Source organism: Larimichthys crocea, chromosome VI (assembly GCF_000972845.2).
Source record: "Larimichthys crocea isolate SSNF chromosome VI, L_crocea_2.0, whole genome shotgun sequence".
NCBI lineage: Eukaryota > Metazoa > Chordata > Actinopteri > Sciaenidae > Larimichthys > Larimichthys crocea.
Window position 1 is genome coordinate 5,538,429 of NC_040016.1, and position 25,161 is coordinate 5,563,589.

The following is a 25,161-nucleotide window of genomic DNA, read 5'->3' on the forward strand; positions in this document are numbered from 1 at the left end:
ACAGTAGTAACTGTAGTAACAGTACGTTCATTTGTCACATTTGCATCGGCCACAAGAGGGCTACAGCGTGGCACTAGTGAATGAACGAAATGAAAAAAAAGAGAGTTGGTTCAATTTACCGTCCGAGAGTAAGTGATACGAATCAGTAAAAAGACTCGAACTTCCCAACACTACCAGAGGAAGCTCCTCGGGTCCTAAATCTTCTCCTTATTTGCCTAAATGTTAGTCCTGATTAGTGCCTGCATAAAAAAGGCAAGTTTAAATAATAATAAATAATACTTTTAAAATGCTTTTTAAAAACATATTTAACATAAAAAACTTTCATCTTCATTGATATTAAATATCAACTATGTAATGTAACTTGGCTTTGTTTTCAGGCACTTCAAAAACAGCTATATAAGAAGTCGCTGTCGAGAAACCAGCAAAAGTTAGAAGATGCTGCACGTGCCACATGAACTGCTGAGGTTCAGGTTTATTAGATTTTAGTCTTACCTTGTCTTACTTTGCGATGTGGTCCATGATCCATTGCATTCATAAAACGTGTAAAACATGACAATACTAAGAGTTTCTTAATTCTTGTATAGGTTTTCATATGTGGATGTGTTGTTTAATATAGTACTATAGTATAAATTGCTGCCGTTATGAGAGAATGTGTTTATTTTCATATGAACAAGAACAAAACAGAAATATTTATATTTAATCAAAACAATAACATTACCATTTAATACAACATATCTCATACAAACAATAAACTGTTCTTATTAGATAAATGTTTTATCATTTAACAATAAGTCATAATGACAGTTTGACTCCCACGTGATCCACTGAGGTTTATTCTGCCAGTGAATGATCTGCCAATTTTCTTTTCCATTTGTGCATGAAGTGAAACGTGAAATAGTTAAAGTCAAACAGTGTGCCTCTGTCTTTTGAAGATGGAATTTCTTTGTGCTCCATAGTAGTCGAAAACATAACTATAACAAGATAACTATGTCTTCATAATAAAAAGGAGTTTTTAAACCCTGTACTTCAGTATAAAACCAAACTGTGAACACACTACACAACGAGTTCAGCATTCAAAACCTTAAGTAAAAGAATGTAAATATTATCAGCACAACTAAGTGTACTCAAGTATGAAAATGTTTAATTAAGTATATGTAAAAGTATTCATTGTACAGTAAAATGTCCCCCCTCAGTGTTTTCTTAATGTACTGTTGCGATGTTATGAATATTACTGCTACATTAATGTGTATGTTTTATTTTACTGCCATGGATGTTTAAAATTGAGATCATTTGAACTACTTTATATACTGTCAGCTAGTTTAATCTGCAGCAATGCATCATGGTCTATAACATCATTATATTTTGTGTAGCATTGCTGTCAACAAAGGTCAACTTTTCATAATTTCATAACTAACCCTAACTCTAACACCAACAGCCACGTTTTTCACCATCTATTCCAACATTGCAGTGTCGTTTAGTGAATTGAAGTTAATGTCTGAAATGTGTGAAAACAGACACTTCCTTTTCAGGTGACATGCAAACTGCTGTTATTTTGAGTTTGACATGTTATGTGTTATTAAATTCAACATGTCAGACCACAAAACTATGAAGAATTCCTACTACTTACTCCAAACAAGTGACGCAATTTCTCTGGTGGACTAAAATCGATTTTCCATACACTGTGACTAACTTGATTTTACTGGATCAGTAACATAAACTTCATATGGGAGGAAGTCAATATAATATTAATGGGGATATTGTACATATACATGTATCTCTTCTAGTACTTGATTTTTATCTTCTTTATATTTTTATTTAATGTTTGTTATGTACCAAAATCACCAGGATAAATTCCTTGTATGGGAAAACATACCTCCCAATAAACCTGATTCTGGTTCTGATGAAGACTTTTGCCTGGTTTTAATGTGATTTTATAGGATTCATCAGAAGTTGTGTTGAGATGATGTCAATATTTTTCAGTATTCTACACTAAAGACAATCCTAACTTATACTGCATTGTTTTCTTCACATTATGGCCGCTCATTGTCTGTCATAATTATAAAGTCATGTGTATGCTGTGTATGAGGGGCACAGAGGGTGTTACCGGAGCTCATCTGTTCAAACCCCACCTCCAGACAAGTGACTGTCGGAGCAAGAAGTTGCAGCTCCTCTCGCCGGCTTGCCTCTCTCTGCTTCAGACCTGTGCCCCCGCCGCAGAGCCTGACATCTTAGCATCATGGAGCTCCGTTACGCGCTAACATTTCTCTGCTTTCTGGTCCCGCTGTGCACCTCAGACACTGATGTCGGCTCTCGCTTCGTTTTGGAGCCTTATGATTTCCTCTTCGACACGGCGGTGGATGCATACCAAAAGGGGGACTGGTTGACGGTCATCCTGAACATGGAGAAGGCTCTCAGGAACAAAGCTACTGTCCGCAATGTGAAGGTTCAGTGCCGGCTTAGCTGCGCCAACCAGACCGCTTTCGGCGATCGCCTGGCCGGGTTGGGAGTTCCAATCCCCGGGGCCGGGTCTGTGGATGACCTGGGATTTTTCCAGAAAGTCCTGAAACGGGCGGATTGTGTGAACTCCTGCGAAACTGAGAAACTGGGTTCACCAACTCTGCATCAAGTCACAGAAGACGTACAGCTGGAGTTCACCAAGAGGACCCCCTATAACTACCTACAAGTGGCCTATTTTAAGGTATGTAACTCAGTATACTTGTACAGTATAGTAGTGCAAGCTACAAGTGTGCAGCTGGTGACTGCAATCAGTGCTGTCCCAGTCTAAAATGTATGACACATAACAGAGATACGTGTTTTTGTAAAGATCCAGGGCCTGAACGAAGTGAAAGATCTGACACAGTTTATTTGTAACCTCATTCAAAGCCTGAGCTGATGTGGAGTTACTGTAAATGCCCCAACCCCCCAAAAAGCCAAGACAGCCATGCCACGTCTTAAGGTGGAGCCTCTGTGCAGGCTCACGTTAGGACGTCGACTTTTTTTTTTTTTTTTGGGATCCAGCGGTTTAAAGGCCTAAAGTGCTGCCTTCAAATGCTCCTCATAAACCCACACTCTACTTACACAGATTAGGAACAAATGCTTTGTTGGATATTTGGAGTGCTTTAAGCCGTGAATTAAGGTAGAAAGACACTATCTTTGTCATTTCTTTCACTATTTTTATGTTTGTACTTGAAAATACTACTCCCAGAGAGAACTTGAAAGCAGCAAGATAATATAAAACCCTGCAACTGTAGTAATTCATGTCATAATGCCCCTACATATAATGCAAGGTTCAGAAAAAAGCATTAAATAACAACATATTTACACAGTATGTCAGAGGTGTTGATCAGCTGTGACTCATGAAGCTGATCGTCACATTTCTGACTTTCAAAACTTAGACAGTAACATGGCTCGGTGCCAACACTCCTGTTTTTCTAAGCCAGTTTACAGGCCACTGATCTGAAAATGATATTTCATTGTTGTTTTAATAACAGGCCACTGAAATGAGACAGACAGGTATGCAGCTCACAGTTTGAGCTCAAAATAACTCACAACTCACTTTTTTTGGGGGGAACCAATCTCGTTATTTTGAAGTAGGCTAAATTTATTATAGAATATATATTTCACACCTGCAGTTTGGTCAGTTTAGAAAAGACCAACTGAGATATAAAAAACTATTTTAAAACGGTGTCTTTCAGCTCCTTGTTTTGGTTTTACCCCAAACTGACTGTTTCTCCAGCAGCAAACAGCTGTTGACACAAATCACTGTCTAGCACCAAACTGCAACTACCATGCTACAAGCGACCAGGTAATGTTGCTCCATATCTGCTGGATGTGTCAATAAAGCTGTGATTCCATCGCAGGAACCAGGGTCTGAATTAAAGGTCCAGTGCGCCAGAGTTAGAGTGCTCTATTTGTATAGAATATGGCCAAAATGGAATATAATATCTATAACTATGTTTTCATTCATGTATAATAAAGAGAAAATAACAATTATTGACATTTTAAAGATATTTTTTGGCCTTTATTTGATAGAGATAGCTGAAGAGTGAGAGGAAATGTGTGGAGAGAGATGGGGAAGTTACATGCAGGAAAGAGCCACAGGTCGGATTCAAACCCTGGGGCTCCGCAGCAAGGACTGAGCCTTTGTACATGGGGCAGATACTCTACCAACTGAGCTGAACGACGCCACGATTATTAACATTTTATAACTACAGATGCCATAAGTCCTCTTCCAAAGAGTCCACCATGTTTCAACAGTAGCCCAGAAAGGACAAACTAAACACTGACTCAGGACAAGGACTTCCGTGTTTTTATGCACATTCCACAGGGAGTTTCTAATTCATGCCAGGAAGGAGAGGGTGGCATGAGGGGGCTGCAATCTGCATCTACACTGTTAGATGCCACTAAATCCTACTTACTGATCCTTTAAGTTCCAGGGACATTATTTTATAACTATAACTATTATTATGTTATTAAACTATAACTACTAATTATGGGTGGGGCTTTTAGCACTGAACTCCTCCGATTGGTCAAGTACTTGCAGGATTTCATTCATTTGGATAAAAGTCTTACAAGTTATTAAATGTGGGAATATCACTTTGCAGCAGTGGAAAGTTGTGTCAGTTAGAATGTGAAGGTTTTTTTCAGGTAACTGATGAACACCTGTGTGTGTGTGTGTGTGTGTGTGTGTGTGTGTGTGTGTGTGTGTGTGTGTGTGTGTGTGTGTGTGTTTTCAGATCAATAAGCTCGACAAAGCAGTGGCAGCTGCCCACACGTTCTTCCAGGCCAACCCAGACCACTTGGAGATGAGACAGAACCTGGAGTACTACAAGATGATGGCAGGAGTACATGAAGAGGATTTCAAAGATTTGGAAGCCAGGAAGCATATGGTGAGAGCAAACGTCTTCTCTGATGAGTTCTCATATCCTTGAGGCAAGTCTTTAGAAAGATGCTGATTATCTCTTTTTGTGTGTGGTTTTTGCAACTGGCCAACAATAAAGTTTTTAAATAGCTTTACAAACTGTTTGGTCTGCTCGGCGATGGATGGAAAGGGAAGTGTGAAATCTGGTGGAAAATAAAGGCAAATGTGTCCAGGGGTGAAATAAAACCCTGACAAGTCATTTCAAGAACCTTGTGGGCACTTTGGTAATGTACTGCGTCCCATTGCAAGTTGGAAGTCGGTATTTCAGAGTGGGTTCTCCTCTAAATGATTCCCGGTGCATTCGCTCTGGAAAAACATGGACACATACAGTAAACCGTACAGTGTTTGCACGGAGAGTCTGTGAGATGCAAAAGCATCTTGTTAAAGACACAAGATGAGTAGGGTAATGCCACTTGCCGCAAAGACATCTTTCAAACACAGATCACCTGAATGGCAATGAAAATAGCAAAGTACAAACACTAAATATAGTAAAGAAAGGTAGAAAATGTCTTTTTTTACTGTAAATTGACTGTGTACTGTGTATGACTTATGTTGGTGAATTATTATTATTATTATTATGTTAGACAGATCTTGCCCAAAGATCCGACTTGAATGACCGTTAATTGCACTTTTCTGTGTTGGAGGTTGTTTTTTTTTCAGAGTTCCGAGAACAATAAATTGCAGCATTCCTGCTGATATAGTTAATAACATGTCAAATGATCATATTTTAAATTTTAATACTAAATTTGTTAAAAGTATGTGCCTTTTTCCTGCCTGACAAACTTCACTGTCACCTAGAAATGTTACTTATATTTGATGCCCGCTTGCTCTCCCCTCAGTCCGAGTTCCTGCTGGGGAAGAGTTACTACAGCGACGACTCATTTGGCCTGGCGGCTGAACACTTCGAGGTGGCCTTAGATGAGTACTTCACTGCCGATAAGGAGTGCCGGGCGCTGTGTGAAGGAGCCTACAATTACGACGGATACAACTACATGGAGTACAGCGCTGACCTGTTCCAGACCATGACAGGTGAGACAGCACACATTTGAGGGTTGTTTTTTTTTGTGCAGAGAAGATTCACATGAAAGTGGATCATTTTCCTTTGTGTAAACCTGTTTGTGTGTGTGTGTCAGACCACTACATGCAGGTCCTGAACTGTAAGCAGCACTGCTCAGTGGAGTTGGCTTCACACACTGGCAGAGAAACGCCCTTTGAGGACTTCCTCCCTTCCCAGTTCAACTACCTGCAGTTCTCCTACTACAACAGTGAGTCACAGTGTACATGTACTTTATTCAGGGAACTTGACTGTAATAGAAGTGGAATTAAACCCTAAATGTACAGAGATCTACAGTGTCACTGATTATACAGATGGTCAGATATATTAGTTAAACATTAAGAGACAGATGTTGGTGGGATGAAGGTTCCTCCCTGCAGAGTTTCTAACATACTGAGAAAAATCAGTGTGTTTTCCTTTTTGGCCTTTAATTTTCATCTCTGTCACAATTACACAGCACAGATTTCTGTTAAACACCTTAAGGTAACTGGCAACGCACCAAGTCAATCAGCCATTTACATAACAACCAATCAGCATCCAGCATTGAAACGTCCGTTACTAAACCATGAAATCTCTCTAAATATCAATAATAAATGGACATTATAAAGTTCATGAAGAAAAACACCTTGTGATGCCTGCAGTGATGTTTGATTTATTCATCATTTAATTAATTTATTCTCTCTGGGAGCCATTAAAGACCTAAAGTAGTTTAGTATTTCCTGTTGAAAAACATCTCCTGCATTATAAAATGTATAAAATTTTCACACTTATTCAATTATTAATAAAAACCTCAGGGTTTCTCCCCGAAGAGGGCCGCTCGCTCTGCCATCCGACACGTCTCACTGGGACACTTTCTAGTATGCTCCGTCTCATTAAAGGGCCGCTGCACTGATTTACTATTGCACAAGTCAGAAGAGTCACAAGAGACAAGTTTTAAAAAAGAATAGCTAACACTGAAGCAGCAGAGGCAGAGCGATATGGACGTGTATTCCCAAATGTGGTTCGAGCTTCTTTGATGGAATCTGAATGTCTAAACTAAAATCAAATAACTAAAGTTATACATAAATAAATGAACTATTCAAAGAGCTGAAATCACTTTTTGTTGGCTGACTAGATATCAGTACTGGAAGAGAGAAAGGAGATTGTTGTTGTTCAAGGCTGGAATAACCGTTTAGCAGATGTATATTCTTTTAAAGTTTGTAAAGAAGACTGAAGCAGCACGATAGAAATTACAGCAAAATATGTCTCAGCAATTTTATGTTTTTTTGGTTTAGTCGCCCAGGTCTTATAATTGTAGGGAGAACCCTGTGTTTTTACATTGTGTTTCTTTAAAACAGCTGTTAGAGCACTCATTCCAGCTGCTCACCCTCCTGTTTCTGCTCCATCTCCGCAGGTGAGAAGTACGAGCAGGCCATAGAGTGTGCCAAGACCTTCCTGCTGTTCCACCCTGACGATGAGGTGATGAACCAGAACCTTGCTTATTATTCTGCCGTGCTGGGAGAGGACAAGGCAAAAACCATCTCAGCCAGACAGGTAACTCGCAGTCTGTTTAGGAGAGGCTTTCGTCCAAATCGCCTTTTGAGTGCGGTTATTTTTAGCTGTGTTATCTTAATCCATAACTATCAGCACTAAATCAGCCCTCGCAACATGTGGCGGGAGAAAAATGGCCTCCATTAGCACTCAAGTGGTCTCCAGGGCGTAAAGAGAGACGTTTAAAAAGCACTGATGGCAATCTAATGCACATAAAAGTTTGCTGCTTTCTAAAGAAGCAATAAGTACAATTTTTTTTTACTGCCTCAGGCTCTAAATGTCCATATTATACAGCATTTATACAGAGCTGTTGATCAATACTAATGACTAAGTGATTATTTCTGTGGCTGCTGAGATTTCTGGCGCTCACAAGTGAGATCACTTTCTAGCCTTTCTGAATAAAAACACTCAAGAAAGAAACCCCTAAAACTATGTGACAGCAATCTCCTGTGTTATTGGCTATCGTGTTTCCCATAATAATGACAATTAAACTAGTAAATGCGTGGTCAATTGCCTTATAATTAATCCACTAGCTCCACTTAAAAACACATTTAGCTTCAGATTGTATGCCTTTGATGGCATTCTGTGATTTCCTCTTCCTGAAGTAGTTTGTAGAGCAGACGTTTTGAAATGTCACAGTAGGAAAATCACTGGCTGAGTTTCATTTACCTGCTTCAGTTTCATGATCCTGCTGTATTGTGATAACAGACTTTCAGTGATCTTCAATGTTATTAGTGGCATGTGCTTTATGACGAGTCAAAATGCCTGAAGTAAATGACTTTTGTCATCTCTTCACTGCTGTTAAATGTGAAGGCAGAACAATAAAGGCGCCTCCCAAATCTTTATTTAGTTAGTGGCAGAGTCCACCTTTCAACACGGGGCACACATTTCAGGAAACTATGCCTGTACAACCCTTTTCAAATTCCCCAAAAGTTTTTTCTGCAATTATGAGAGGTCAAAGGTCACGAGCATTCAGTATTGGTTTCAGATTTCTCTGGATTCTCTGAATCTTTTAATAATATTCAGGATTTAGATGGTGAAATCCATAAATTCATTCCAACTTCATGTTGAGAAATGTTGAAAACTTTGGGTTCTTAAACTGACGCTCATTCAGTTCATACCCAATCATGATTCTCTCACCTGTTACCAATGAACCTATTGACCTATTTAAGATCCAAACAGGTGTTCTGTGAGTCTTTTGTTGACTCCGTCCCAGCTTTTTCAAGAATGTATTACTGTACCTCAGACAGGGTACAGCTCCAAAACTGACACCAATCAGAGGGAAGGGCAGTCTGTGTGTATCCTGGGAGACAAATGCCAGTTGCTACAGACCAGTAGACCTATTACAGACCTATTTTAGGCTTTGTGAGTGCTGCATTCTTGTGCTCACCAGTAGATGGCGCTTGGAACCACAGATTACTCAATGCCCATTTTTAATGTGACCGTTTTCTGCACTTGAACATTTCATTGAACCTTACATTTCATGAATGTATCTGTTTTACATTTGACTGATTTTTGACCTCCAGGTGGTGAAACAATACATTCAGCAATCCATACTGGAGAAAGAGCTGCTCTACTTTGGATATGAGGCCTTTGGAATCACCTTTGTCGATCCAGTGAGTAAAGAAATCCTTTGTTATCATCACATTTTGCTTATATGATGCGGTGGTGTCATGCAGGCTTTGTATTTAACTTGTGTCTTTCTTGTCATTTTGTATTCAGGACACGTGGACTCCTGAAGACGTCATGCCTAAGAAGCTGAGAGACAAGCAGAAGTAAGATTGAAGACATCACCTCACGCACATTTACACACGACATGAATACATTTATTGTTAAAATGACGTTATGACCTCTGTCATTCTGCCTGTCTGTGTGTGTCAGAGCCGACAGAGAAACCGCAGCAAGGATCACAGAGGAAATAGGAAACCTAATGAAGGAGATCGAGACTCTGGTCGAGGAGAAGAAAAAGGATTCTTCAGAGATGGCCATGGTAATTGGTCCACAGGAAGGTAAACATTTCAGCAAGATTACCAGTGAACTAGTACATACAGGAGAAAGCCAGAGTTTAAGTCGTTGACATTCAAACTTTTACCTCTCCTCTAGGTGGGACTCTGTTGAGTGATGACATCAAGCTGACCATGACGGCCAATCAGCTGAACGGCTCGGACCGAGTGCTGCTGGACGGAGTGATCAGTGATGATGAGTGCAGGGAGCTGCAGCGCCTCTCCAATGTGAGTTATCTAAAGGATGAAGTCACTTAGTTTTTTGGTCAGGATCTCTTTTTAATTTCTTTTCAAGCCCTAAAAGTCTCACCACTCCCCCGTGCTTAAATCTAACCAACCAGCCAATCAGAGGCAGAAAAAAAAAACCCCTGTTTCAAACACATACAGTAACATACATTTAACATAAGTCTGCTATAACTAGCTTCTTTCAGCTCATTGTTTTGTTTTTTGGTCCACAACTTAAATCAGAATTCAGTGAAAAAGCTTGAATAAAGCCATTATCATAGGTACAGATATGCACGTAGAAGCAAACATATAGCATTGTTTAATCCTTTTTGACATTTATTAAAAATCATATACATATAGCTGATATCAGGCCAGACCAGGCAGATATTGGTTTCATCATTATACATTATTCAGTATACATTCATCTTGCTGTAGTACAGCTGTACAAGTGTAGCTTCTGTTTAAGCTACTTTGGATTAATGTAACCTTTTGGAAATAGCAGGAACACAAGTTAAACAGTGCTATGGTCCTTTAAAGAAATAACATTCTGAGGTTAAACTTCACTTTTTGAAATGATTATGGTTGTTCTGATATGGTTTCAATCTTTGTAACCAAAATCAGGAACAACTGAAATACGACATTGACAGTTTTTAAATGTCAGCAACAGCTGTTTTAGAGGCTAATAAATGCACAGTTTTGAGATAATAAGGTATAAATTATTAATTGAAATTACTCTTTGTCATGTCACCTGATGCCTGTTTGTGTCCCACATCTGTGTGTTTTCATTGTGTGTGTCAGTCCATCATGTGAGAGAGTTCATGTTGTGCATCATTTCATAGGCAGCTGCTCTGAAAGGTGACGGCTACAGAGGACAGCCTTCCCCCCACTCGGCCAGCGAGATGTTCCAGGGAGTCACTGTCCTGAAGGCTGTGAAGGTCTGGAGTCCTGCTAGTATTTAACCAAATTGTGCTCATTACAAAATAACTTTTCATGAAGTTCACAGTGCTGTTTAAAGGCTCTGATGATGCCGTTTCCACCTTCTACAGCTCGGACAGGAGGGCAAGGTTCCACTGAAGAGCGCTCGCCTGTTCTTCGACCTCAGCGAGAAGGTGAGGAAGATTTTGGAGTCGTACTTCCGCCTGGAAACTCCGCTCTACTTCTCCTACTCCCACCTCGTCTGTCGCTCCGCCATCGATGGTAAGTTTGGAGCTATCAATAGAAGAAGTTCACTCTGATAAAGTAAGAATTAAGGAAGCATTTTCCCTCAAGTAAAAGCAGGAGAATTTTTAAAAAGTAATTTTTATGACAAACAAAAAACAACAACATGAACACAAGAAATTCCCTCCAACCATAAACAATTTAAATTAAATTAAAAACAGGATAAAGTGTATGTTTGTGCACAACTAACTCACAACAGGATACAAACCTTTTCTCAGAGTAATGACCTCAATATTCCTAAACACAGCGTCATTAAGGCTTTCTGGTTGTCATTTTTCATCTTTGTTTCTGACGTTATTTCTGCAAGTTTTTACTTTTTATCAGACAATATATATATACGCAGATAGCCATATATCTGTGATATCAGTCGGGTTCTGGTTGTAACTTCTCTCTGTGACTGTCGTTTATTCAGAGAAGCAGGAGGAACGCAATGACCTGAGTCACCCCGTTCATGTGGACAACTGTCTGCTGGTCTCAGAGATGAATGAGTGTATAAAGGAACCTCCTGCATATACACACAGAGACTACAGGTGAGGGCACACACACACACACACACACACACACACACACACACACACAGTACCTTCATCCAATCATGATGACGAGCACACACGTAACATCCTCATGTGCCCCCTCACTCCCCCTGCAGTGGCATCCTTTATCTGAACGATGACTTTGAAGGAGGAGATTTCATCTTCACGGAGTTGGACGCTAAAACAGTCACGGTAAGATTTTCAGCTTTTCTTTCCATAATCATTTCACTGCACGTTTGGTACATATAAATAAAATCTAATAAACACCAAGAGTCGCTGCTGATAAGTGCTCTGTATTTTCACACACCCCTCCAGGCCGAGGTGCGTCCACAATGCGGCCGTGTGGTCGGGTTCGGAGCCGGGAAGGAAAACCCCCATGGAGTCCGAGCCGTTACCAAGGGTCAGAGGTGTGCTGTGGCGCTGTGGTTCACTCTGGATCCTGCTCACGAGGAAAAGGTATGGACAATGTCTCTTGAAATGTCTAATTACCTGCCTCTAGTTCTGTTTTGTATTCTGTTCTCCCTCTAAATGTTTCTTTTTCCGTCCCATAGGAGAGAATTCAAGCTCAGGAAATGCTGAAGATGTTTTCTACCCCCGTGAATGAGGAGTTCATCAAAAAGGAGGTGACTGACACCTCGGAGCCTCCGGCACTGGCTGACCAGGTAAAAACAGAAAATAAACAAGATAATAAACCAGCAGAGCAGAAGGCAGACGCAGCAGCAGCAGCTGACAAACCAGCAGACTCGCCGAAGGACAAAGAGGAGGGGGCGGCGAAACCAGTCAGCAAAACAACGGCAGAAACTAAAGCCAAAGCTGCTCCTAAAGCAAAGGCCAAAGCCGGAGGAGACAAAGCAAAGACCAAGACGGCAGACAAAGCCAAACCTGTGGCTAAAAAAGATGGAAAACAGACGGTTAAAAAACAAACCAAGCAGGCGGACAAAAAGGACGCAAAACCAGCTGCGAAAAAGAAGGACTCCAAAAAAGCTAAAACTGATGCCACTTCAGACTCTCAGAAACAAGAGCTGTGATCTGACAGAGCCTGAGACTGTTTGACTGTGTGGTGTTGATTTTTCTACTATTTTTTAAAAAGTCTGTGAGCGGGTGAATGAGAAAGGAGTGAAAGTTATTTGTCTTTTAATGGTGGGTGATGGTATAAGAACACAGGACTGCTGTTTCACTGCGAACGTCACTGAAATCATTACTTGAGTACTTGTGTAACTGACAATCTGCCTGAATCACAGTAACAGTCTTTGTCTGGAGTCCCTAAGCCTTGTATCTGTATAGTTGGAACACATTTTTCATCTCAGTTTTCAGTCTGAATCTTCTGTAGCTATTTTATTTGTGATGTCCGTGTCTTGGAAGCCAGCGCAGGTGTGAGAATCAGTGAAATAAAAGTGATGTTTCTAAACTGTGGTGAGTGCAGTACTGTGAGCTGGCACTGGGTGTCAGGATGGAAGCACTGTTCAATAATTCAATAAAGTTCAATAAAGTTCAGTTTTTGAGAGAAATCCTCTCTCAGGTTGTGAACTTAAAGATTGTGTGAAATTCGGCCGCTCTCCTGCTGTGATTTTATTTCGGCCTGAATAATTTAAAGCCCGAGATCTTGTTGTTCTACTGGCTTCCTTGAAGCTCAGCACATTTCTACACTGTCACATTAGAACTCGCAGCCTGCTTGGGGAAACTAACATGTCTAAATCTGCATGCGTAAGCATTTGCTCTTGACCAAAGGTACATTACCACTGCTCTCAATCATCATGTTTTCTCCACAGCTAACACAAACAGTCATGATGAAAGTAACTTTTATCAGGTACTTGTACTTCTGTATTTCCATTTCATGCCACTTTATGCTTCATTGCAGGGAAATATTTCACTTTCACTGCATTTATTTGACAACTTTGTATCTATAGTACACACAAAACATATAATCAGTCTAAGATAATATGTTCTCAATTAAATCACCAAAATGTTCATACATGTGCATATAAAGTAGTTTAAATGAGCTCCACCAGCTACAATAATCCAACGATATGATATATACAGTAGAATATTATAACTCTCTTTACTTGATAGAGACAGCTGAAGAGTGACAGGAATGTAGGCAGAGAGAGATGGGGAATGACATGAGGGAAAGAGCCACAGGTTCGATTCAAACCCTGGGGGGGCGAGGACTGAGCCTTTGTACACGGGGCTCTACCAACTGAGCTAAATGACACCCTTGTTCTATGTATTTTTACTTTTAATAGTTCAAGAACATTTTGCTTATGATATTTTATATTTCTGTGCATACTTGACTCACTTGACACAGTTAGTTTAAATGATTTCACATAATTTTTTGAGTTTTATGACAAAAAGTTTTTAAAAACTAGAAATTCTGCTGCTTAGAGCTCACACTTTTGGATGTAAGTACGTACAGTATGTTTTTTTTTGTGGAGCACATGTCAAAGGGCTTCACAATAGAAAACAAAAGCAACAGACACATGGAGAAAAAACGTCAAATCCAAACTAAATACAACTAAACAAATCATGATTCAGCGCGTGGCTTCAGGTTTAAGAGAGTGAGACAATCACATGACAATCAACAAACCCTGATCAGAGGATTAGACAGACTGCAGACCTGCTGCTGATACAGATCTGTAGCTGCTTAATGTGAGCAGGTGCCTGACCGTGCACAAGACTCATGAACAGGAGTGTATTAAATGAAGAGCTGGTGTAAAGACGTCATGAGGGATATCATGAGATCTTTTAGGAACTGATCAAGCGTTAGCAGCAGGGGGTAGTTAGGGGGTATTACGTTTTTCATACGTTTCACAGCCACTATAGGCGAGTTTGAAGCAAAAGGGTTGCAATCCACAGCTACAAAAACTAGATGCCACTACACCCTACACACTGCTTATATTTAAGTGGAATTGGTGAAACAGACATCCAGCAGTTAGTGAGCAACAATCCTTTTTATTTAGAGTCATGTTTTTGGACACCTAAGTCCAATATTCACCCTCTCTTTTTAGACTGTACCTGAGGAAGAGATCTGTTTCTTTCGCTGTTGCTCACCAGTTGTCTTAAACTGCGTTTGTCTGCTGTACAGTGGATTTTTAGAGCTTCTCTCTGAACACAGCTGCCTGCTGTGGCTTGGAAATGACCCTATGAGAGTCAGTGAGAGTGGCATAAAACAGCTAAACAATGAGCTAAAACTCACTAAAAAGCTCAGTGAAGCTGCAGATTGAATCAATAATTCTCACTTTTCACATTGTTATAAAAATATCGATCATAGCTTCTTTAAGTATCCAGTGTTTGGGAAGCACAGGTCCAGGTGGAATGAAATAAAGCTGTGAAGGATCACCTCAGCTTGATGAGAGATTACAATTTCATGTCTGCATTAACATGAGGATACACGCTCCCTTTATAAATGTCTGCTGGTGCGGAGGCAGCTATGACTCTGGGACATGTGATGTGATGTCTGTGTAGGTTTAGCATGTGGATGAAGTCATAGCAGCACGATGAGGCCATCTGGACACACACACACACACACACACACACACACACACACACACACACACACACACACACACACACACTGGGTGCAATTATGGTAGGCTGAATATCTGAAACACAACACAGTACTGGCCAAGTCATTCAGAGAAGAGTGCAGAGGAGGTGTCTGACAGGTCCACTGCTTCCCTACATATGAAGCCTGTGTCCAGACTGTCAGCATGTGTGTGTGTGCGTCAAATGTCTAGTGAAAAATTCCTCTGTTCAAACACTGCAGTCAGTGCTGACACAGAACCCTTACACTCGCGTGCAGTGCATATCTGCACACCCACCTGTCCACCAACACACACCCACACACACACATACTAGGCGCTGTCCATGTAAATACACACATCAACACATGGGCATCCTGTTAAAGACGTGGAAATAAGTCTCTAAATGTTCATTTATCTTTAGAAAATTACTCATTTTAGTTTGATGGCAGTTGTGATTAATGTGAAGGGCAGATGAACTCAGCTGTCATGCATAAACCAGCTCGTGTCCTCCATAGAATACATGAACAGGACCCCTCTGGTCTGCTGCAGTGTGTGTGTGTGTGTGTGTGTTGTACTGTCAGTGCTTTCTTTGTATCTTCTTACTCTTGTTTGATTTAAAGAGAGAGAGAGAGAGAGACACTGGCCACTTTGTTTTTCTGTGTATTTGTGGCCTAAGGATTTGACCATTGTTTCCCCGAAAGAGAGTGGGAGAGAAAAGGGGGGGGGGGGGGGTTACAGTAGACAACGAAGGTCTAGTCCGTGATTGGTACAGCCGTCTCTGACTGTTCTGCCTACAGCCACACCACATTTTGATACATTTTCATGAGCATCCAAAAGTTCTTTATTTTTTCTCTTTAAACACCACAAAATGTGTGAGCGAGTGCCCGTGTTTGTGTGTGCCGCATGGTTGGTCCTTGTTGCCATGGCGACGTGGCAGGCATGGAGACGGAGGTGGCAGGTTGGGGTCAGGCACAGTGGGGCGCAGAGCTGAGATTAACTGTGACTGTGACTCTGGAGAGAGGAGAATAAAACAGCAGGCCATCAAGGACTGACATGACCTCCGCCTCTCCGCTCCTCCGGCTACCGGCGGCACATCCAAAGGAAACCTTTCATTGTCCAACGTTTTGGCTGCAACTTTCAAGATCAGCCTTTCACTTATCTGTGTAAACCCTTGCTCAGCGCTCTGCGGGATGTGTGTGTCTGTGTGTTACTGAGAAGTGTTTTAGGCTCAGAATACAGTTTCATTTAGTGACTGGAGGAGATACCCTAATATTCATCCAACAGGCTCGCTCTCACTGTGGAGGACTATGAGGTGTTACAGTATAAGACAAGGTCAAACTGTAGCTGTCAGTTCCATTGCTGCTGCCGGGCCATCTCAGCACTGTCCGGCCTCTTGTCTAAAACCAACCTTGTGTTAGCAGAACAGGGGGGCCCATTGTTTTGGTGGCTGTTCTGATGGATGCCTGGTTGATGACTTCAGCTCCGCCATGAACTGTCTCCTTATTCTCCTATAGGACCGGGATCACAGCCGTGCCGGTCTGGGCATGGGACCACAGCTGAGAGGGAAGCAGAGATCCAGTAAGATACTGGTCATGTATAGATGACAGATCTATACGGACTTACAGGAAAATAAAATGAATGTTTCAGACTGGACTGTCAGTTGCTTCCTGGCAATCATTTTACAAATGACAGCACAGGTTTGCTGAAAAGCTCTTTAAGATGATAACATTTCACAAAACACTGAAATGTTGGTATGTTGAGGTACACTGAGGCAGCTTTGTCAGATTCAGTGACAGTACACAGAACACAGAAAACCTATGAGTGTCGCATAGGTGCATCATAGGTTTCTAAAGAGCCATGTTGGTAGCCCTGCTTCTTCCGCCCTTCATCTAATCTTAAAATCAGCAGACATGGATCATCGGCTGACCTGGGACAGGTTGAATGATGCTTGGGTGCTCAAACAAGCCACCTATAACAGCACTAGCTTGTCAGTCAAAGCAGCCACACTGTTAATTATGCATACCGTCAAGCCTTAATATAATTTGAACAGGTGAGTTCTATATAAATTCAGCCTCAGTACAGCTGTCATGAACGGGGAAATTATCTGTAGAGACCAAAACTGTTTTTCTGTATCAGGCTGTAAACATGTTTATTTCTGCTGTGAAGTTGAACACTTTAACATGGGGACTTATGGAGACTGACTCATTCTGTAGCCAGCCTCAAGTGGACAATTGAGGAACTGTGATTTTCCATTTAGTAATAATGTAATTTAATCTGAATACTTTGAGATTTTAGGGTCAACACTGAAAATATTACGCCTTGCACTAAAAAAATGAACAAATATTTGAGTTTTATAGATTTTATTTTCTGTTTTTACACATCTCAAATAAATGATAAATATAAAATGGATCTGGTTAAAATCATGTTTCTGAAAAGGAATTAGCACGGATGTTAGTTTAGCTCTGTGTGGAGGAGCTAATGGGCTTGAATAAACTACAGCACTAACAGCCAACTGACATTTTTATTGGGCCTCATAAAACAGGATGTAGAAATAAGGATTCTTTATAAATTCCACGCACTCCGCATTATCACTCAAACGCACTGTTTCACTGTGAGTGAAAGCAGAGGTGAAAGCCTGGCTCTTTGGGGAACAAGTTTGCAGTGCTCGGGGGTATTTTAGGGAGGTTAAACTCTGTGTTGATGTATAGTGCTACGCCTTCCAGGCACCTCCACTCCCCCCATTCCTTCCCACCTGTACCTTCCTCTCCAAATCTCCAGCTCTCAGCCTGTAGGCAGCTGGCTAGCACCCATAAACCCCCGGGGGAACAGCAGTGATTCTTGGAGGCCCTTTTGTCCCATCAAATGAAGACGTCTCAGCTGGTTGTTACGGTGAAGGCAGACCGGGCGATGCTTGGCTCACCGCCACCAACTTATAGAGAGACAGATGGGAGAATAAAGTTGGTGGGAGGGAGAGGAAAAGAGAGAATTTTGGAAAGATAAAAAGTCAGGTAGGGATAAAACGATAGGAGAGAAAACAGAACAAAGCATAATAAGAAAAAGTATTTTTATATGTGACAAAGGGTGCAGGAGCTGGTGGGAAGACAGCAAGATGGGGGAAGTGAAAGAGACAGAGAGGGGGAGGTTCTCCTTCACGAGACAGCAGGTACATGGCAAATTTTTGGAATAGCAGCCAATAAAAAGGTGGCAAAGAGTGTGAGAAAGGTTCTGTAGACACTAGTATCTAAACAGTGGGATAAAGACTCCCAGACAGTCTCAACACCTTGTCACATTTATCCAAAAGTTAAATGTAACTTTCAAGTGAGCTATTGGCTTTTAAGTGCATATGGTATTTTATAAAGGTTTATCTTTGCTCATGCAACTAATCAAATATCATAGACTGCTTGTGTTTTTTTTAAACCCACAGCAATCCAAATGCCTTCAAACTTAACAACTTTTAACTTACTCCTCTTTCTTCCTTCTAAACATATCCTCTAACAAACAAGACAAATAGAAGCTAAATTTCATTTTGTCCATTCATTCAGCGAAATCTTTCACTTCACCACTTTCTACTACCCAGTATTTGTCTTGGATCCTGGCCAAGGCCATGGCTTTGTAGTGCAGACCCTTGAGTGTGTACATCTGACACACTGTGGATTTGGTGGATGTGGGGAAACGTGCTGGTTTCAGGCAGGTGGCACATATTTGAATGTGAGCCATGAGGAATTCAACCTACTTCTCTCCTGTAACTTACAAAAAGACGAGGTGATTTAGATCTCTATTGAAGCTGAGCAAGCATCAGTTTGTGGTTTATGGCAGGATATACTTTGTGAATAATCAACCATTTCCAGGAGCTGTGGAGGAGGTTGAAGGTGAAGATGGGGAGTGTGCAGAGTTGGTAGCGGTTCGAGGGTCGGAGGGCCTGGACTTGATCACAGTTGAGGAGCTGTTCAGTGTTTGGTTAAGACCAGATGGCAGGAGAATGGCGTCTGTAGCCCCCAGTCTGTGTGCTGTGTAGTGAGGGGTTGCGAGGAATGCTTGTCTTTTCTTTGCTTTCTCTCGGTGAGTGGAGACTCAGGGGACTGCTGTATAACAGTGGATTAAGTCCCACATTCCCTTTTTAATCTCTCTATAGTCACCCTCAGGCCTCTGCTCCTCTACCTCCTGTCTGTTGATGTTGGGCTTGCATACAGTATACACACACACACACTTTGACCATTGACACACACCAAAACCACATCCCTCAACCGAATTTCTCACAGACAGTGACTGAAGGTCATCTCAGCGTAACATTTGTGGTACTGTACCCCCATCATCACTGTGTTGATAGTGTGCTGATATTATAGGACTCAGACTTTTGGCTTGTCATATTGTGTCTACGGATCAAATGTGAGCTTCAAAAATCATTATGTATTACCAAAGGCATCCATTGAAAACCACTGAAATAAAGAATAAAGAAGCTGATTAAATGTTTTCACTTTGAACTGCAGTGCTTAAACTGGCAATGTGATTATTAACAAGAACTGGAAGCAAACAGAGAAAATGTCTGATCTGAAGTAATCATTATATTTCATCACCCAACCCCCTCTGTAAGGTTGTCCACTGGTGCTTTGAACTAAATGCTGAAACAAGGTTGGAAACATGACGATGCTAACATGCTGATGTTGAGTAAGGATAATGTGTGTGTTATGTCAGCATGAGATTGACACTAGCTAATTAGCACTAAAGACAAAATACAGTAGTTGGATGTCGGAAGTTGATGGATTGTTTGTGCAGGAGTTTAACCAAAGTATTGGACAAGAGTTTGTAGGGGTTTAAAGTCCTGAAAACTTTCTTCCTTCCTGACCTCACCATTGACCATTGATTTCCACAATTTTTCCACAACACGTGTACTCACTTCAAGTGCAGTGGTTTAGGTAATCTGGCTAAACTGTTTGTTTGCAACCAGCTGGATCAGAAATGTCCCTTCTCTTAGGTGTCATTATTACTACTATATATAACTACTCATTATTACAACATGGTATAAACTACAAAAATAATAGAATCTTAGCAAGTTTCTATTTGGTTTTCTTTGTTTGATGCATTGAGGCATTAAAATCTGCGGACTGAAACCCAGCATTCGCTCCCAAATCCATCAAATTTTATATCCCAGGTGGGCCTACTCCAGAACTCAGAGGCCCCACTCCAGACCAGAAAGGCTTTTTTCACAGAAGTCTGTTAAAAGCAGTCATTTTCCAGAGCCCTGGGTTAAACTTAGGCTACAATAAAGGTCTTTCCGGCTCCAGATAAATGCACACCCATAAGGGCCCTCCCCACTACCTCCAACACTACAGCACCACTAAAAGGGTTCCTGCTCTCCTTTCTGTTTCTGTTTTTTTCCCTTCTTAGATCAGCACAGGGCTTTCAGAAATTCGGGGAACTGGATAGAGCCTAGACATGCAGGTGCAAGAGATTTGGTTCCAGCAACTGTATGGTACAAGGGGAGGCGAGTAATAAGGTGCCAAGAGGCGGAAGGCAGGAAGGGAATGACGGAAGAAGACGAAGACAAAGCATGGGTTGGATAATTTCTGTTTGTATTGTGGATCAAAAAGAAGAGATGAATGGAAGGAAGGGCAAAGTAACTAATACAGTATCTAATATTTAAAAGAGTCAAATTCATGCCAATCGATAACCCTGACTTTGTTAAAGTTCACACTTGCAGCAGAAAATCATTTTCTCCAAATCTGTTTTTTAATTGAGCGGTTCACACATCCACTGCATTTCAGACAATCTCTGTGAATAGTCTTCGGTATCGGTGAAGAAGAGAAATCTTTAGTCATTTACCAGCTTTTTCCAGAGCTTTCATCTATATGTCACTGCCTTCCTCTGTGGATGCAAGTCATCATTTATGACTATATGTCTAGTGTGTAGGATTTAATGGCATGACATTGCATATTACAGCCAATGGATTACCTCGCCTCTCACCTCCTCCTCCTAAACATAAAGAAGAAACTATGATGGTTGCAAAACCTGCAAGACACCCTATCTAGAGCTAGTGTTTAGTTTGGCTTTTCTGGGCATCTGTAGAAACATGGCAATTTAACAATAAAAAAAGTTTGTTGTCATGTTAATCTTTATGTAAGGCAGTTTTACAAAGTGAGCCTTATTGTTATCCATCAATTACTTGGTACAGAATCCAAAATGCCTTCTTGAATTAATTCTAAAATGAATTCATGTAATGATTATCTGTTCATCATCAGCAAAGGGAGTAACAGCAGCCTAATTTACCAAAAACAGGGCGTGTAAGTCTGAAAGCTTGTTGACATGGTGTATTTTTTTTCTTTACAGATCAAATAATTCACTTATTTTTTATTATTTTTTTGGCCTTTTTTGATAGTATAGCTGAAGATAGACAGGAAGCAGGGGGCAGAGAGAGTGGGGAGTGACACGCAGTAAATTAGCCGTCTGATGTGGGATTCAAACCAGGGCCAGCCAACTACTACGAACATGTACAAGAAGAAATCATTGCAGAGAATTTTGGCTTCATTCCTGCTGAAGTTCCTGCAGTATACACCATAAAAGCAGTATAGAAGAAAAAGGTCATGAAGGACAAAAGAAGAAATGGGTAACAAAAGGAGGAGGAAGAGGAGGGAAAGCCTGCTAGGGCTAATTAGAGTGATAATAGGGGGCCAGAGCCCGCAGAGGCAACTGGAAGGGGTCGACGTGACGAGGAGAGAGGTAAAAGGAGAAAATGGACAGGTTGGTGGGGTGAGAGGGTGGAGAGTGGTGGGAACAACACCTTGGCCTTCCCCACGCATAAGGAGTTGGTGGGTAATGGAGGGTGGCTCTCTCTGCAGACTTAAAATAACTAGAGCAAGCTGCAAAACGTCCCATGGACCCATGGATCAGCCTCTGCAAGAATAAATACATTTTCTCAGCAAAACAGACATCTGTGTACATCTACCACATGGCTACTCATGCAGTCACGCAGGCAGACTGTATAATCAGATCGGGTCCTTCCACATCGATTCTAGTTACAGTAGGTCTATGGTGGTGGAAAACCCCTGGGAGGTCCTGTGTCGTTGGGAACTCTCGCCTCTTGTTAGCAACTACATGGCTACGGTCTTTGATCAGCTCAGCTGACTCCTAAGCTCAGCTTAGTGCGGCAGGGGTCTGGAAACTCTGGGGAGAGGGAGAGAGGTAAGAGGTGGGGAGGTGGAGAGACGATGGAAAGAGAGAGCAACTGATGGCACCCATTGAACTATGTGTCCCCTGGTAAGGAGTTGGAAGGAAGGAGGAGGAAGGAAGGAAAGACAAGAAGGTGATGGGGGTAGCAGGTTGGAGGGTCAATGGGTGGAGAGGATGGAAAGGAACTGCCTCCTTCCATTCTTCCGCAGGCAATCACACACTTCATACCATCACCAGAAGGCGCTGACCCCTGAACTGAAGCCAGGCATGAAAGCATGGTTCACCATAGTGAGTTTAGGAAACAGTGGGATAAAAAGAAATTGGTGCCTCTGTAGGCCATGAGTACGTCATTAGACTTTAGAACATTCATGGAAAGTGCTCCCATCAACCTCTCAGAGTAGTCTGAAGATTTAAGTATCCAAAATGACATAATCAAAGCAATTAGGACATCAGTCAAGGACAATAACCTCACAAAATATTCGACTCTCAAACTGTTTTTCTCATCCACATTCTCGATGCTGTTTTTTTGTGTGTTTCACAGCGCTTGGTGCTGCTGTCTACTTTGGGGAAAAGACGCCCTGTTCAACTCCATAATGAGCAGAGCCAACAGTCTCTTCAGGGGCACTTGAGCCAGACCAGAGGAGCTCTCCTTGGAGGGGAAGCAGACATACATTATTCATTTCTGCGCTGAGTTAGCATTCATTCAGACGCCACCTTCTCATGTGGGCTCTCCGGGTGAAAAACATTAACAGGAAATGCTTGACGTACTGTAATTATAGTTTAGAGGAGAGCACTACAAAGTCTCTGGGAATACTGCTAACTCATGTGCAAGTTCCTATCCCGGTGATATCAATTATATGGTATCTTTCAGATGTATGACTGCATACAAATTTCCTTCATGTGACATCAAAGTGAAGCTGCTTCACTGAATAATGTGTTTCTTGAAACACACTAATCCACAACCTACCTGTTGTGTTACATAATTCTCCTGCGATAGTGTTTACATGTCCACATGTGTCTCACAGTAACCCTGACAACACCGTCTAATCTGATAGGCCCCTGATGTCTTAGTTATGTGTGCATGGGTATGAGGCTGTGCTAACCACATTTGCTGGTTTCCTGTTTGGGGAGAGTCATATCAAAGAGATAAGAACTGAGAGAAGAGACGGGATATATCCACGTTGGTACCGGTGGTGAATCCCAGGATGATAGTACAGGGATCTTGGGGTAAAGTCAGATGAAGTGAGGGAGCATTCCCGTAAGCTTTATCTGTAATTACCCCTTGCAACAAAGTAGCTTACAGCTGATTTTGAAGCAGAGCAGTGATGCGGTGCCTGGGTGCTCAAACTGTAATGGCACCTACCTGTCAATCAAAGCTGTTCATTCTGCATAACTTAATATAATATGAACAGGTGAGTTCTATAGAAATTTACCCACAAAAAGCATCAAAAATCAAAACAGCTCTAGCAATCCTTTTCTTCAGTCATATTTTTACTAAAATATGACTGCTTTTGACACTAGCATGATTACCTGCTTAAGCTGCTTATTTACTGCCAACAAGTAAGCTAGTTGTAGACAAAACAGCAAAGAGTTGCTGGGTCCATGTTATCGGCTATATCAGCTGTTTTAGATCACCTTTTCAAGGAGACTGGTCTCAACAAAAAACACTAAAGCATGTTCTTCGGTTAAAATTCCTAAAATGACATACGTTTGCATCTAAACATGATAGTGATAGTGGTTGTCTTTAAGAAGCAAAGGCAAAGGCAGGAGTAGTATGATGTTGATACAGCTCTTTGATGCACAGGAGGCAGCCCCAATCAACAGTCCAAGTTGATTTCTTTACAGCATCACAGCCATTCCCCCCCTAATTTTAATCAAGTTGCCTTAATTCAACTAAGCTGGCAGATCAGAACACATGAATACTTTTTTAAATGGTAATATGACTTTTGGGAGAAACTGACAGATGTGGCAGATCAAGAACTCTTATATGGGTAATTTTGGAAGGAAATGACAGACAGCCCATTTTGTCATTCAGGCATGAAGATTTTAAAAGCCCACAGGCAGTGAGTTTTTTCACTTGAACTTGTACCGCCATGACTCCACCAATAGCAGTGTGTTGTTAGGATTCAAAATTGGAAAAAACTTCCAACGCCTCATAGAATCCCCCTTTACCCACACTGGACCTGAGCACTTGTTTTTCCCTCTCTTTCATCTCTCCTCGCCTCTCAAGCTCAGCTGACCTCTGTGCTCTGACCACAACTTACCCCATATGTCAAGCCCCTCATTAGACCCCGCAAACCCGAGCACACAACGGTTGTCGTCACACATACACACACCCTGAATATTGAAACCCATGAGAGCAGCGTGGAAGAGAAAGGAGGAGAATAACAAGCCAAGGTTAGCTAGAATGGGTCGACCTCCATGTATGGCTCTTTTTATCCATATATGTGTGTAGACTTGTGTCTGTGTGTGTGTGTGTAGTGAAGGGTTTTCAAAGACATGCTTGGTGCTGGATAAATGAGGTCACATGCATGGTCACATGTTCTGGTGTTTTTTTGATGTTATGATAGAGGAAGTTCAAGTTAAAAGTTGGTTTGGTTGGAGAGGCGAGAAAAGAAACAAAAAGGCAAACAGAAAGAGCACAATGATGTTCATTAACACGGCCACTCTTTTCCAAGTGTGTCTTTACATTTCTAGAGCTACAACAATTAACTGATTAGTTGGTAACTATTTAACAGTTTAGTTCAACTTAATTCAGTTCAAAGTTAGTGCGTAGATCACCCTCCTGTTTCAAGTGTAAAGGAGAAACTGTGGTAGATCTTATCTGGTGTATTAATTTGTGTGTTGTGGGCTACTGTAGAAACATGAATGAAGACTTCTTACATCCAAAGTCTGTTAAAAACACTTGTGAGCGTACACAGGCAAAAACATGGTTGTTGTGTAGACAGGCTGTGTGTGTGAGCAGGGTGGGGGTGAGACATGTCTCTTACAG

General features: G+C 41.4%; 1 protein-coding gene across 1 annotated transcript; it reads left to right on the forward strand.

The window, feature by feature from the left end:
- Nucleotides 1-1,922: 1,922 nt before the first annotated feature.
- p3h1 (prolyl 3-hydroxylase 1) lies at nucleotides 1,923-12,978 on the forward strand. The gene is made up of 15 exons (XM_010756073.3): nucleotides 1,923-2,698; nucleotides 4,737-4,889; nucleotides 5,761-5,950; nucleotides 6,055-6,186; nucleotides 7,369-7,508; nucleotides 9,032-9,121; nucleotides 9,228-9,280; nucleotides 9,387-9,514; nucleotides 9,609-9,736; nucleotides 10,573-10,668; nucleotides 10,780-10,930; nucleotides 11,364-11,481; nucleotides 11,601-11,676; nucleotides 11,800-11,940; nucleotides 12,036-12,978. The coding sequence occupies exons 1-15, from the start codon at nucleotides 2,237-2,239 to the stop codon at nucleotides 12,510-12,512; spliced, it is 2,535 nt and encodes an 844-aa protein (XP_010754375.3). The 5' UTR covers nucleotides 1,923-2,236; the 3' UTR covers nucleotides 12,513-12,978.
- The last annotated feature ends 12,183 nt before the right edge of the window (nucleotides 12,979-25,161 follow it).